Source organism: Calonectris borealis, chromosome 14 (assembly GCF_964195595.1).
Source record: "Calonectris borealis chromosome 14, bCalBor7.hap1.2, whole genome shotgun sequence".
NCBI classification, from domain to species: Eukaryota; Metazoa; Chordata; class Aves; order Procellariiformes; family Procellariidae; genus Calonectris; species Calonectris borealis.
The window spans coordinates 16,700,826-16,716,888 of record NC_134325.1 but is presented as its reverse complement, the minus strand read 5'-3'; the positions used below and the strand labels follow the sequence as shown (position 1 = coordinate 16,716,888).

At 44.9% G+C, this 16,063-nt stretch overlaps 1 protein-coding gene across 1 annotated transcript in view; it reads left to right on the top strand.

The window, feature by feature from the left end:
* The first annotated feature begins 14,382 nt into the window (after positions 1-14,382).
* The window catches only part of SLC6A5 (solute carrier family 6 member 5), a 32,496-nt gene continuing 30,815 nt past the window's right edge, over positions 14,383-16,063 (top strand). Inside the window, exon 1 of the mRNA XM_075163308.1 lies at positions 14,383-15,590. Coding sequence (XP_075019409.1) covers positions 15,084-15,590 — 507 coding nt within the window. The 5' untranslated portion in view covers positions 14,383-15,083. The remainder of the gene's footprint in view (positions 15,591-16,063) is intronic.

Sequence of the window (16,063 nt, the reverse complement as noted above, 5' to 3'; positions counted from 1 at the left end):
ACAAAACAAAACCAAAACCAAAAACAAAACAAAAGCAAACCACAGGCAGGGTGACAGGTGGTACAAGTGTGGTATTAGTCTCAATTTTTCATGGCTTTTAGATTGCCTTTTAATCCATGATTTTGGTCTACTCTTTGAAGTCAAAACCTAGATGCAACATCTGGCTAAGGAACATACCATGGGGTTAGGGTTGTGGTTCAGGCCATCCCTTAAAGCAATTTTATGTTTTTCACACGTAAGTATTTTTTTGAATCAGATGTTTCATGCCTGACTTATTCATCTATATGACAGTTAATTACTTTTGAAGTAATTGAGACATTATTGAAGGCAGTGGATAGGCTGTCAACAAGAAAACCTTAGCAAAAACCAACACCGTAAGATGATCTTGTAGTCAGCTTTTGCGGTTGCCATCTGAAAGCCTTGTGTCAGTCGGTGGACTAAGCAAGCAACGGCTGAGCTGTTACGACAGTCTCACCGTTCCTCTGTGCACCTGAATTTATTCCTAGCAAGAAATTGTCTTGGGTTGGGAAAAGGCATTTGATAAACTTACAGGGGAATTTAATGGGTTTTTGATAAAATACTACTCGTTCATGTGCCTGCCAGAACATGGTGGTTTTTCCCGTGTTCTGCCATTGCTCCTCTGGGACCACTTTGTGCTCAAATATTTTCAATAACTTCACGTGTTTGTACATCTTGCTATAACACTGTGAGCAAAATGGAAGCCATTCCCATTAGTCAATATGCCCGGCTAATATATTACCGGTACTGTAAACCTTGTTTTCAGTAGGTCATTGCTAGTCAATCTGCTTTTCAGCAAATCCTGTTGTTGCAAGCTGTATTTTTAAAATGCTGGAGTGTACCAATCCTTTGGAAGAGGGCAAATACATATTTTGAAATCGCTTTCTCCACCTGCATTCACTCTGATATGTGCAGCTTTCATTATTTGGGGGAGAAGGGGAGGTGGTCCAGAGTCAAACCGTTTGATTTGTTTGCTTGGTATTTTCTATGCATTAAACAATTTTTAACCAGTCTGTCTGAAAAGGTGGTGGTGTGGAGAACCAGAGAGGGTGGGGGACTATGTAGATCTGTCATGTGCTTTTTTTTTTTGCGTAAAATATTTTAAATACACAATCTCTTTCCAGAGCGCCTCACCGCTACCTGCTCTTCCCTCCCTTCCATAAAAAATAAAATCTTAGATGGAGTTAGCCAGGTGTAATTACCTTTTCTCTAGAACTGAAGCTGAATTAAGGAAAGGGATGCATAAGCCTAGCTGCTAACAAGAGTGTAGATGGTGAGGAAAGTTAATAAAAGGCAATAAAATACCTACCTGGAACTTGCTAAAGTAATTATCTCAACTTAGAACTCCATGTGGTTTAAGAAAACATTACCAGATCCTATTATGTCTTCCTGTACTTCACAGGAGCCTCTACAAATCTAATTTCTTTCTCCCCTTCACTCCCTACCAGCCTGTTGCAGCTTACACCACGGAGCTATTTTTCGTGATCAGTAGCATGGAAAGAGAAGGGAGACTATGAGCTATTGCCTGGAGGATTTTTACAGGGGTTACGTGTGGAGCTGATGAAAGTCCAGCTGTAGATCGTGCGGATGACACTTCATCTTTTTGTAGTACCTCCTCTGGGCTGCGGTTTGCACTAGCTTGCTTCCCTCTGGTTGTGTGGGATTTGAAAGGGATCTAAAAACTTGCCATAGGTGTGGATAGTGTTCTGGCTCCATGTACAAGCTCAGTATGTTCGGTGGTAATCACCCCAAAAGTAAGTATTGAGCGTGCACATATCCCTTTCTCTTGCCTGGGACTGTCCAAGCGGAAGCCGTAGGTCGGGTCCGCTTCCCTGTTGTAGCTAAATCTGAGTTTTGCAGCAGTTCTTGATGATCTTGCTAGGCTAAAAAAAAAAAAAAACAACAAACAAATTAAGAGATCCTGGGTCAGCCCTGTTTGAACACTGCTGACTCTGCTAGCTGATACCATGAGCTGCTGGTAGTTCCAGAGCACCTCTGCGGCAGAAACAGTTCTGTCATGCAGATCTTTTTGCTACTCCTCCTTGGACTGTACATTCATGTCCAGTCTGGTTTTGGTTGGTTTTTCCCCCCCTGTATCTAACACGTGCTCCCAAATTGTATTTGTCTCGATGGAAATTGCAATTTGTATGCTAAGACAGTATGCTCCTTCACTGTCTTTGGGGGTTCTTTGCTTTTCCTCAGGATCAGGGCTGTGTGATACCTGGAATTTGCCTCTTTCTCTGCTACAGACCAAGCAGACTTGGTCTAATAATTGTCAGTCCCGGCAGGAAGTTGGAGGAAGGAACGTCTGGCCAAGTTCTGTGAAATTCTCCAGGTTAAAGTCTCCAGACGTCAAAATCAATTTCATTTGTCTGTCTAGATGTTATTGCTCAAAGTTGAGTAATGATGTGTTGCTCGAAGGCGAGTAAATAGGGTAGAGAGAGGCAGGAGCCATCCTCTTCATCAACGATGTCTCTGTGGTGTTGGTTTTGTAACAGTTCCTCTAAAGTAACGACTACTGCTCTGAAAAATTTCCTCTGACATAGGAGAGATGAGAATCCTGACACTGAAGTAATTGGTTTGTCCAGGTGGATATATTGCATACATCTGTGCAGGCATAAACTGTCTCCGGTGTTTGACCATATAGCTCACCATACCACACAAGGCCCTATAGTTTGAAGGGCCCTGTGGCCGTTTCCTCTTCAGGGACGGGATCGGTGACAGCGCGAGTGCGTCAGCCCACCCCCTCTCCTCACCTGGCCGAATCCCACACCCGTGCTGAGGTGGCAGAACTGAAAAGCAATCATCTCCACTGTCAAAAAGTCTCTTCCAAGCATATAATCTCATTAAATACGTCTCTTCTATCCATTTGCCCAGTTGCAGTTAAAGGAGGATGTGTTTATGATTGCAAGAGGGACATTATTGTCACGATGCAGGAGTTGCAGGTGTGTGAATTATAGGTTTCCCTCTGATTTTTTTATCAACTTGAAGAGAACTGAGGGTTAGGCTCAAAGCAGCAGAGTAAAACACTTTAAGCAAAAAAAGAAAAAAAGGAGAGGGAAAAAAATGCTTCGTAGTGTCACTCGATGAACCACTATACCTGAAGCCTGTACTATAAAAAGCTACAATTCTGCAGAACGGATATCTGGAGATGCTTAGATGCTAAGTTTCAGCAAAGTCCTTAATGTGCAGCCTCCGACAAAGCAGAATTTGGTGGGATATCTTGTTTCCTTAAAAACTGTGCAAGGGGGACGGAAAGTAATCATAACCCCTTCATCATATCTTGTCATGGAACACAAATGTATTAAAATACGCTTTTTAGTTGACACATTTATTCAAATGTTAGGAGTATCTCCCATGAAAATAATTGCAAGTTTGGATTGAAATATCAAAACTACTTTGAAAAGTATTATGTATAAAATTGTCTGTTTATGAATATTTATGATTGTCTTTCACAAGTAATATGATTCTTCTGCTTTTACAGCATCTGAAGAGGAAAACATATACGCAGAGGTACATGAAAGATGAAATCAATCGCCAATCACACCAAGCCAATAAGCCAGTCACACACATGGCACCAAGCAAGGTTCTTCTACCTTTAGAATAAAATCTCTTAGAAAAAGTAAGCCTCATAACTATAGTAAAATGCAAAGTGCAATAACGAAGGCAGCCGTATTGTTAAAATATGAGAATTATGCTTCAAATGCATGCGATTTGAGTTATATTTTAGTATGTTTAAATAATATGTGAACTGGTAGCTGTGATGCATATTGCTACCATTGCCCCAAAACCCAGTAACAGATTTGCTTATAAATCTGTAAGTTCAAACTGAAAATAGACACCTTAGTTTTCTGACTCATGTGTTATTAGACGTATTTTAAAAAGGCAAATATCTAAAAGAAGAAAATTAGAGGGGGAGCTTGTTTATATGATTTAAATAGTTTCATTGTAAAGCTTTGTCTTGAAGTAAGATGGATTTTTAAAATGTCTAAGCAAAGATGGGCACCTAACTTATCTGAAAACCACTGTTTAAATTCTAACCACATTTAAAAATCTTTAAATGCTTTAGAAGTTGTATTTAATTTTGTTTGTAGCTAGAGATGTGTAAGTGTCTTGGGACGTGATATTTCAGGAAGAGATGGAACAATTGCAGTAAATACAGGTAAATAAAAGCGAGCAAGACCTAGAAAAGCTGATTGTTAAGGAAGCCATGAAGACTGAGGCCATTTATCTCAAGGTAGAGAAGAGTAAAGGAGATGAAACTTTAAATATTACTTTTTTAAAAAACCCACAAACCTCCTCTGAAGAGGAAAGGAACCATTTGACTTTCACGCCTGCGATGGGTAGAGCAGCGATGATGGGCTTTGCCTGAATCCAGAGAGTCTGAGTGAATCCGTGGTGGGTCGCTCAGCCAGGGAGGCTGCTGAGGCCTCCCATCTCATCCACACTCCCACATGGAAAATATGAGGTATCTAAAATGGTGCCCCTTTAGCTGCCTTTCTGGTCAGAAGTACATGGCAATGATCTACAAGCTTGAGCTGGTAGGCCTTCAGAAAAGGGTTGCAAAATAGGCAGGGGGGCAAAGATGCATGAGGGCTGGGTGAGAATTCAGCCTGTATCTCCGGTGGCCTAAGCTGCTGTTCAGACACTGAATGAATGATTGAATGAATGACAGTAATTCTTGCCATGTCTACTTGCAAAATGTTGGGTCATGAGGAAAACAAGAACTTTAAAAAAGCACAACTGAGCTGCTTTGCCAGCGGGTGGAGGTAGGCTTGTCATTGGGCTCTCTCTGGGTTCTTGCTGTCTAAGATTTAACTTCCAGTTTCAGACAGACGAAGATCTGAGACCCCAGCATAGGGAGCACTGGCTGCTGTGGTGCTAAATCTTACTCTCTTGAATCTGTTCCTCTTGCGCTAATGTCACTTAACTGACTTGACGATTAAAGACCACGAGCAGATGGTAAACTTTACTTTTTGCACGTAACTTCCCATATCACAATTTCTCCATTAATTTATAGTCCCTTTTGCCTGTCTACCAAGCATGATTTTGAAACTGCTTTTAGATTGCTTCAAATCCCTTTGTAGGATGAATTCTGTCTTTCAGCTATAGAATATTGCTGACTTCTTCGTAATTCTACGTAATCAGTCAAGTTGGGCGACTGTTACCTTGGACAAAAGGCTCTTTTTCTCGTGTGCTTTGAACTCAACTTGATTCATTACCTGATCTCGGGATCTGTATAGAATAGAATAGAGTATTTCAGTTGGAAGGGACCTACAGCGATTATCTAGTCCAACTGCCTGACCTGTTCAGGGCTGACCAAGTTAAAGCATGTTATTAAGGGTTGAAGTGGCTGCTGGAATAGATTTTTTTTTTTTTTTCCCTACAAGTCTGAGTACTCTGATTTTGTTGATTCAGATTGCTTCCTAACAACGTCCAGCTATTTTTGGACATAAAGTTAATCTCTGGTGTCAGTGTGGGATGCTTTGGTGAAGGGAAAATGCCAATAAATCCACGTCAGCTGATGTTCTGGGACAAGAAATAAATGAATTGCCGGATCGGAAAGGAGACATTTAATGCCAAGGTGCTAAAACTGCTGAAGTTTTGAGGAAGGTTTTCTAGCGGTATGATGCAATTGAGTCACCATCCCTGGAGGTATTTAAAAGATGTGTAGATGTGGCGCTTCGGGAGATGGTGTAGTGGGCATGGTGGTGTTGGGTTGACGGTTGGACTTGATGATCTTAGAGGTCTTTTCCAAGCTTAATGATTCTATGATTCTTTGAATTTGGAAAGCATAATATGGGTTAACCATGGCACAGGGGCCTTGAGGCATAGTTATATTGCAGTGTCATATTTATAGAGACTATGAAAATATGTATCAATATGTCTATGTCATTCATAGGTTTTTGTACTGATTTTAGTTTCAGTTAACGCTTGACAGAAAGAGGTTTTTGGAGGAGTGGGGAGGGTTTAATTCCTTAAACTTGTGAAACCTCATCCTGGCTGCCAGCATAATGATACTTTATACTCATGCATTTGCCTAAAATTAAGATGGCTAATACTTTTTAAAGTTACTCAGATAAATGCTTTTATCCCAGACTACTGGTCTCTCTACTGAGAGGGCGCACAAGGGGATATGAAACTGGTTTAAGTCCTTGGAGTCAGACCTGACCTCAGAAGAATATATTGCTGAACAGGAGGAGAGAGGACGGAGATTACTGCCCACGTTCATTCGAACCCTCTGTTGAAGTGATGTGCCTGAGGTCACCTGGGAGGCTTGTGGCAGAGCTCCAGCCTCGCGTTATCCTTGGTAGCTTCCTCCCTTCTCCGGTTTCATCCGCTGCCTGTCTGTGTTGGGCCTGTTTGCTTCTTTAGCTGCAGAAAAGAAATGATGGTATTTCGCTATATTTTGTTAAGTTCTTTGCAGCGTGATGAGAAAACATCCTCTGAGCATCCCAGATAAATGTGGCTTTATTAGGAAAGGATAAAGAAAGATGAAATGAAAAAGGTACTCAGGAGAAACTAGCTATTGAAATACCTCTGGTGATCTTTTTTCGCGTCTCTTACCGTCTCACTGACAAGTGTAGGAGTGAGCTGGGAAGCTTAATAAGAAAACGGTCTTGACACTGAAGTCTGACTTCAGTTTTCCATCCCCTTAGATGGTGGATCACCTTGAATTTTTCATATGACCAAGGCATTGATGATATTTGGAGCTCAGTGTTGAAGCTACGCAGAATTTTGGAAGATGAACCATAGGAATTAACAAAGTGCTCATTTAAACAATGAATCTCGTACCTTAGGAGAGCAGTGTCATCCTAATTACTTGGAGATTTATGCTCAAGGGAATGCTTAAACCTGATTTCAATATGTAAACTGGTAGAAGCTTACTTGCTTTTTCTAACTGTTTTTAGGCAATACAATGTCTTTGTTTTAAATCCAATACCCTAAATGGAATGCACAGATTGTCTTGGGGAGAAAATAGTGCTTGTAATGTAATTTTTTTAATGCGAAGATTGTTGGAGGTGTCTCTTCAGATTTAAAGTTGAAGATATGCTACAATTCAAGTCTAGTTCAGCATGACCAAAAAAACCACTGTGGGATTACAGAGCATAGGTCTGCGCTTAGTGAAGTGCAGACATTACGGGATTATGGAGCTTTGACTAACAGCTGAGAAGGCTTTGAATAACAGCCACATGTGCACAAGCTGTAAGCCAGATTCTCTGCTGTGATGCCAGCCCCTTTGAGCCATCTGACGGTGTAATGGAGCTGAAAAGTGGCTATGTAATATATCCCCATCTTCTGTTCCTCAACCACGGGGTAGTTCCCAGCTGCCACAGTGTTGGCATACCCGGCTGACTCGTACCCAAGGCTTCGACCCCGGAATAGGAATTCTGCCTGGACTTACACTGGGAGTCTGCTAGGAAGAACGTGATTAGGTGAAGCGTTTCCACCAGTATACTCCAAGTACACTAGGACCAGTTTGGTTCAGGAAAGTGAGTTGTTACTAATGTCCTCCAAATGTGTGTCCCAGTGAGAGAAGCTGTAGCTGAAAATTTGCCCCTAGCAATTATTCTTCAGCCAAAATAAAGTTAGATTTAACCTATAACCTTAAAAGTTCACTGCTCCTGGGAATGTCCTACAAACCACTCACTGATTTAGACTTAAATCCCAACACTGGGTTGACTTATCGACCCTGAACAAGTGGGTTTCTTCATCTGGCACTCTGCAAGATGAAATGTGGGATTTTTTCATGCTGACGGAAGAATCACAGAAGTTTTGTTGTCTCTGTGTGACAATCGCCATACCCAATTCACTGTGTATTGGGGGATTTTCCCTTTCACAGTGAAAGAGGAAAAAAAAAAGGATGTGGAGCACTCTGGTTTAAACAAACCAAGAACTTCTTGTGAGAGACCGCAGAAAAAGCTTAAGGCTTTCTTTTTTTTTTCCCCAATCGGAAATCCAGATTACTATCATGACCTGCCTTACATTAGTATGTTTATTAAGTTTCTTTCCCTTTATTAATATTGAAATTTAGCTGAGTTGATGCTTCACGGCTGAACAATGAGTCTGTGTGCTCCAAAACTTCCCCACTTGCCAAGCAAAACCACCTTGCAGGTGGTTTAGGCACGAACCTCCCCTGTGAACGTGCTGGGGTTCAGTGTCCCTCCACGTGCAGTTCCTTGTCCCTGTCTCCCTGACCTGCTGTATCTGGTACCGGGGCTTCTGCTGCGCTTTTCTCACAGCCAGGATCTGCTTCTGTTCCAGCCTCTCTGTCCCACAGCCGCTGTCCATCACCCCTCTTAGATTTGTGCCAAGACTGAGATAAAGCCACCTGGTTGATGACACCCAGAAGCACTTGGATTGCTCTACAGAGCACTCCTTTATGTGTTGTGTCTGCAGCTCTCCCTGCACAGAGCCGGCATGGATTTAGGGAGGCTTATTTGTCTGTTCTCTGTGCTAACCCTACTTACTATGTACTTGTACAGTTAGAAAAAGCTACTGCTCTTAATCCAGTTTTGAGCACCAGTAGTTCAAAAAGATGTATTTATCTTGTTTGCAATGTAAGGACAGGTACATTCTTACCTGAATAGGGAGAAGTGTTGAGTTCAGTGGCTGGGCTAGGCTGAGTCTGGAACTTACTGTGGCACCAGAAAAAATATCCTTGACTTGATTGCACGCGGTAGATCACGGAAATATATTTAGAGCTCTAAAGAGCACCTACTTATCATTTTTCATTAAATATGTGGGTTTTTTTTAAAGCCATGTCCTATTGTAACGTGTTTATTATGCCTTATATTGAGATTATGCCCTGTGGTTAAGGAAAATATCTGGACAAATGAAGAAAGATGTATGTATGGGTTAAATAGCTGTTAGGAGCATAAATGCCTGGCCAGTGGTGCAGGAATTTCCTCCAGATGCTTCTGTTTTCCCTCCACCTGATCCCCCTTTCTTTTAATTTTCTGTTATTTACAGTGGTCTCCACTGAAGGAGTTAAATCTCTCAGGGAACTGACTCCTTTTTCACAATGAGGATGCCAGACTTTGACAATTATCTGCAAATCCAAGGGCCATCCAGTGAGTTATGTAGGTTAAGGCAATTGGAAGCAAGCTCATCAGAAAGTGTACAGTGGAGCTAATAAATTGCAGGATGAGCCTGAGGCATTTCACAGGAGAAAAATAACAGGTAATTATCACTTGAAAGATTTTACAGTCTCTTCATTATTTGGACATAATTAACTGAGAGGGGCAAAATATTGCAGCCTGATAAGGTGCATCTTTGTCTTAAGAAAGGGTCCATGCTCTCTGCATGGGAAAACTGTTCAGTTAAGTTAAGGCTATAAAAATCCACACATATAGTTAGAATGAAAAGGGGAATAGAGGAAAGTGAAGGTCAAGTATCACTTGGCAAGATCTGGCTTATTGATACCCGCTTTTGCTGGTTTTGATTTCTAACTCAGCTGAGTGAATACAATATTGTTCTTGGCTTTGCATTATGTATTGCTGTAGTTAAATCATGTCAGTGGTTAAAAACATAGTTATGAGAAAAGCCATAATCTTTTTGGCACATATAAATATATTAACATTTCCATGTTACCCAAAACTGGAATTCTTCTGCAAGATTTCAAAGCCCTGGGTGAGGGCAGGTTTATTCCCCAGGGAGCAGCTCGAGGTTCGCTTTGCAGCTCTGCACCCTCAGAGTAGCGATGGGGACCTGCCCATCTCTCGGGCTGCAAATGAGACTGTCCTGAGCTGCAGAAAGAGCTCTTCGCACTTGCTGGGGACTTGCCTGAATTCAGTGTCACCTACCCGTAAGTCTAACGGTCAGGGGAAAAATGCATTTGACCGCAAGTCAAATCCTCAAAGTGCGCGGAACAGATTGAATCAGTGCATTTCACAGCTAACGTTTAACATCTCTCTAATCTAATTACCTTTAATGGAAAGGCTATTCAAGTGCCATCTTAACTGGGCATTTAAAGGCGTTCCCCCAGGTCTTCACACCCTTCCTGATCCTTACCATTGTATTTGCCTTTTAGCTTTAAAGGAGAAAAGAGTTTAAATGGCCGTCTTGGGGAGAACTCCCACCTAAGCGGCTTCCTCTGGATTTGCAAAATAAAAAAAAAAAAAAAAAAGTGAGACCAAGGAGAGGAGGGAAGAAGGAAACCTCCCGCTAGTTGCATGAATTAATGTGCTGTGTGAATTGGTTGACACAAGCTGATTTCCTCTTCTAAGTGAGGACCCCGGGACAAGCTGTGACTTCGGAGCATGGCACTTGCGGAGGTTGCAAAGGCTGCGGCTGGAAGTCCCGGGAGGAAACGAGGCGGGGAAGAGGTGCAGTTTCTTGCTGCGACGGCCTCCATCCATTTTAGGCAAACTTTCCAGTGGGAAGGAAGAAGGAGGCAGGTTTAAGATCAATAGCTGCAATGCTTAACCCAGTCATAAAGTAGCCAGAACGAGGGATTTTAGCGCAGGGATGGGAACTGCGTGGGTGTCTGTCGGCGTGTTTGGGGTGTCATCGCTTGCTCCCGTCGTGACTTGTTGTTTTTTTTTTTTTTCCGCTGAGGCACGGCACGAATGCGGCGTAAAGGCAGGAAAGTGCGTGTTATGAGGGAGAGGGGGACGAGGGGGCTGTGTGTGCCCGGGGGGTCCCGGCACAGTCCGATGCCCCCTCCCGCGCTGCCAGCTCCCCCGCCGCTTCGTTTGCGCATTTGCTTATCTGCGAAGAGGGGGTAGGGGAAGAGGGGGGATGGCGAGCAAGGGAAGAAAAATAAATCAATCGTTATTTTTCATCTTTGACAAAGTAATTAAGACGGAGGCACTTGTTTGGCCGCTCCGCAGGCCGCGGAGGGCGCCGGTTTGCGGGCAGCCCTGAGTCCGCGGGGGGATCACCGCAAGCAGACGGACCCAAGGGGGCTGTTTCGGGGAAGGGAAGGGGGGTGGGGGGTCTTCCCTTTTTTTGGAAAGACCACGAGCCTCCCCACCCCGAAGCAGCCGCCCTCCCTCCCCGCGGCGGTGTGGGCGGCCCCGGGGGGCTGTGCCGATGGCCACGGCTTTGGGAAGCAGGCAGGGACCCATCCAGGCAGGGCTGGCTTCTGTCGGGGGTGGGTGACCCCCCCGAGGGAGGGAGAGGTTGGTGCGTGTTTGGTGTGAGCTGCAGCCAGGTCCTTTTCCCTGATGCCTTAGGTACGTGCTCGGGGCTGTGGAGGGACCGTTCGCCTCCGGGACAGGCGTTTGCGTTGAGAAACCAAGAAAGAGCTCAGAAAAGTCATTTTAATGAACTTACTGGTAGTTAAAACCGCACGTTGGAAGGATTTGTTTTGCTTTTGAAAGGAACCATCACTCCAAACTAGGAGTTTCCACCAAGGGCAGGTGTCTCCATCTGAAACCCTGCGTGGGAAGAGAAGGGCAGGATCAGCACGGGGCTGGGGAAGCTCGGCTTTGCAGTCTCGCTAGCCGGCGACGGGAGTTGTTGATAAGGGGAAATGTTTGAATCCGAGCCGTGTTTCTCTGTGGGTTTCCCTCTTGTCCTTGGCCCCGGTCCCCAGCGGGAGCCTCCCGCCGTGCCCCAGCGAGAGCGCCCTTCCCCGGGGTGCAGGGGAAAGAGGGGTGCTCTTGCCTTTTCTGGAAGTAAAAGAGATCGATTCCTCTTTTCCAGGGGTGAAACTTCGATTTCACGTTTCAGTGCTGATGGAGAAAGCAAAAATATCGCTTAGAAAAGAACGTGAAGAATGAATATTGTCAGTTTTCTGGGAAAAAAACCCAAAATAAGTCAACCCTGTGAATCTAGAAGCGGTTTGGGGGTCTTCGCGACCAAAATACTTCTTGGACCGCTGCCTTGTCGCTTTTAATTTGGTCCTTTGGAGGCATTAATGTAACCTGAAGGGCAGCATAGCTGAGCTAACGACCCTGCTCCCATCCCTGGCTCCGAACAGATTGTTCTGCGGCTGGAGGATGCGTTGAGAAGGAAACACTGCAAAATACCACTGATTTCTCCCCGTCCACAGTAAAACTAGCTTCTGTGTGTGCCCCTCGCATTCTGAATAGACCGGGGGAGAGTATATGGTAGAAGAGAGGCAGACGAGTGTATTTGAAGAGAGGAACATACAACAATCTACACATACAGTGTGTACTAAAGTGTGTATGTGTAAAAATAACTGTTTGTGCATATTATAATTATATACCTATAATATATGCTTGTATATGTTCTAAGGAACAGCATAATAAGTTAACGGTAGCTATGTTATAAACATGCTCTGAAGCTCTGCTCTAAGGCGAAAGCATTTTTCAGTTGGGAGACGGGGTGATCTTTTCTGCAAAAAAAAAACCCCAACGATTTTCAGTGTTCTGCTTTGCTAGCCCCGATCACCTTGCTTTTCGTGGTGCTTTTAATAATCCTTGCAGGCGAATTTCTGCTTACATCCGCAATGACCAGGTGTAATGTAAAGGAATGGGGCTGGGTTCAGGCGGAGGTGGGCAGCCCCCGCAGCTCCACCCGCACGCCGAGCCGCAGCCTGGCGCTGCGGGCAGCTGCCTGCAGTGGAACAAAGCTCTCCGGTCCCCTGCTCCTGACGGCACCGGGCAGCCAGAGGCTTTGCAGAATTGTCTGGGCTACTGCGATTTTTTTTTTATTATTTATTTTATTTACTCTGTCCGCTGAAACAAACGTTAGTAACCCCTAAAATCAAGGACGTACAAGAAATGCCTGTGGTGCTGGCGAGTTTAGCCCCCTCCCCCGAACAGGCGCACACTTCACATTGCTTACGCCAAAATATAAAATACTCTCCGGAGAAGCTGACGCTAGCAGAGTGTCTGCGGAGGAACAGCATCTCTGACGCTGAAACAACTGGGGAGGCTGCTTGGGGAGCATCCCGATTTGCCAGCGCGTTTTTTATTTTTGTCGGCGTGAACAAAGTTACCTTGTGCGCAACAAATCTTTGAGAAAGCCCCTCAAATAGCAAGTAACAGTTAGGAGAGGTGATTATGGGTGAATGTCTTCGTTGCAAAAAAAGATTCTGGGTTAACATCTGACTTTTAATGATGAGTAATTCCACCCCAATTCTCAAACATAAATGCTTTGCTGGGTGAGGGAAGAACACCAACAACTTGACTGCGGTTGCCGTCATCTTTGCTCCCACTTAACTGTTCTTAAGATAGTTTTGATGAAAGAGAAGATTGCTTTATTGTGTGTATCGTTTTAATTTAATTTGGACTGAGGGTTTCCCCCCAGGAGGAACAGTAAAAATAGACGATATAGTGTTGTCTGGTGCAACGAGAACAAGGAAGACACAATTAAAATGTGTTTGTGTACTTTATACACAGGGAACTTCTCTCTGTGTATAGGTATGTGGAGATATATATATAAAAAAATATTATTTATATATATAGAAAAGCTATTATAACGTCTGATCCAACTGTGAACTGCAGAAATGCAGAAAAAAAAAAGAGATGAATCGCTACAAGAGGGGGGAGAGGGGTAGAAATGGAAGGTTTCTCCCCGTTTCTCTCTTGCTTTGGGTGCAGTAGTACGTGTTTCTCACATGTTCCCTCTAATTACCAGCAAGAAAGTTCCTCCGTGCTCTTGCTGGATTTGGTTTAGTGATCAGCCCCCATATGAGTCACAGGGAACACGCAATCCCACTCCCGCGTGAGTGACAGCTAGCCGGCGCTCTGGCTTCTCGTTGTCCCTTTAAAACCTGAAACCAAGGGTAATGATTTATCAAACTCTTATTATCAAGAAAATGTCAAACGAAGGGCACCTTGCTATGCACTGACGCAAACCCAGTCTTTTCCAAGGAAGTATAGAAAGCTTTGCTCTGGACTGGGCAAAATCCAGTCTGTCAATTGCCTGTCCTGCTGGTTTTGCCTCTACCGAGTCTATCTGTGGCTATTTAAGACATGGTAAGTGCTGCTTTTCTTTGATATTGAAAAGGGTTGAAGGGAGGGAAGCGGTGCTGGCCGCGGTGCTGCCGGCGCTCTCCGCGGTGCTCTCCGCGGAGCCCACGCGGGAAGCCTCCCGCGGACCGGGGTAGGGCTGCTGCCGGGGAAGGGGGCGCGGGGGAAACGGTGGTACCCCGAGGTGCAGCTGGATAGAGTCCGAGTCCTTGCAGGTCTTATCCCCGACGCTGGGAGATGGGGGTTAAGGCGAAGAGAAAACTTGCAACGGGAAGAGTGACGGGTGGCTTTGTGAAACCTTCTTCTAAGAGGGAGGTGTATTTGTAAAGCTAATATTAAACTGATGGGAAAGGTAGGGTTTGTCTGCGGGTTGTTTAAGGCATAAAAAGAAGGTGCATTTTAAAATATAATTTTAAACTGGAGGGAAAGGCGGGGGGGGGGGTGGGAGTGTCGTCAGTAATCTGTTTAGTGAATACAGGAATGCTTAAAAATCTTTAGAGGTGTGCGAGTCGAAAATGTAAGAAAAAGAATAGGGAAAGCTAGCTGTTATTGGCATTAATTCCGCTGTGGTGGTGTGGTTATTTTTGCGTTTCACTGTCTTGCTGCTGAAGGGTGGCAGCCAGCTCAGAAATGCTCACCAGCGCTATTTCGCTTGTTTTTTAACATCTCTGGCTGCCTACAGGGCAGCTTGTCTATTGCCTATATATATTAAAAAACAACAAAAAAAGAGCCGATGTGCATTGTTGAATGACAGAAAGGAAATGGGGCGTAAAATTAAAGAATCTTTCTACACTGGTGATAGCGAAGGGAGCATCCTACAGTCGTGATGTGAAATCTAACGAGGTCTGGCGGCGCAGTGCTGCAGAAACACTTATTTAAACTCGAGTTAGGGGGTTGCAGACGCTGGTGCGGTTTTTTGTTTGTTTGTTTTGAGTTTTTTGTGTACCTTACTGTTTTCTCTCCCAGAATATTAACGTTGAATGAGAGGGCGAGCAGGCGAGCCGGGGTACTTCGAAATTCTGCAATACTTTGTATCCAGATTTTCTAGCGCACGCCTTTTGTGCACGAGGAAAGAAATTCCTAGAATCTCTGCAGTCCCAACCTTTTTTTTTTTTTTTTTTCCTTTTGGTAAAATATGTGACGTTGTCATTTTAGGATTACACCAGTCAAAGGGATATGAGCAAGCAGGTTGTGAACAGTCCTGAAACCGTTGCTCCTGGACCCAATGAAGGTGCAGGAGTTGTAAGAATCAGCCCCGAAAACGAGCCGCAGAATGCCCCATCGCAAGCCCCTGCCGCGATGGCCAGGCTTCCCCGATCCCTCTCTAACGACAACAAAACACTTCCCTCCGAAGAAGCTAAACCAAATGATTTTGAGAGGACCAAAGTCGGGATCTGCAAGCTCAGCAGCACCCCGGTGCAAGCCAACTCCACCCTCCGGAGGGAATCTGTGGAAACCTTTCCGTGCAAGAACACCCCTGGGGCGGGGGCCGCCGGGCAAGCTGCTATCCCTCACTGCAAAATTCCCGCTTTGCAAAGCACAGACGGGGACGCTAATCTAAACCTTGGTAAGAGCACACTGGAGCGAAACAACGCCAAAGGCGCCTGGGTGACCTTGAGCCAGAGTACCGTGGTACTGGGCACAGATGGCAACACTTCCGTTCTTCCCGGCAGAGTGGAGGGGGTAAGTTGGCTCCTTACAGGGTTTCTTCCCCCTCTTTCAGCTCGTGGGAGTGGGAGGTCTTTGCCACTCAGCGCCGATTTGGGGCTGGAGCGCTAAAATCAGGTCCGAATCAGTCGGGGATGGGGCTGGGGGGAAGGAGGAAGGGGGAGGGAGGGTCTTAGATCGAGTGCTGTACTGCTGGCGAGTGCTAATAACGTAATATGGGCATAAACGACAATCAATAGTTCCCTGCTAATTCCAATGCGTTCACTCAGCCGTGCCTGTCCGTATAAGCCGGGTCCGGCCTGTGCGTACCCCGGTTCCTCCTCCCCGCAGGAGGCCGGGTCCTTTCCCCAGCATCAGCTGCGAAAGGATGCCCTGCTCTGCCCCTCCTCAGGCTCCGCCGGCTGCTCGAGCCCCTGGAGGTTGAATGCTTTGGAGCCTGTAACCAAAAATAAGGCAAAATCAATCAAACCAACCCCACAAGACATCAA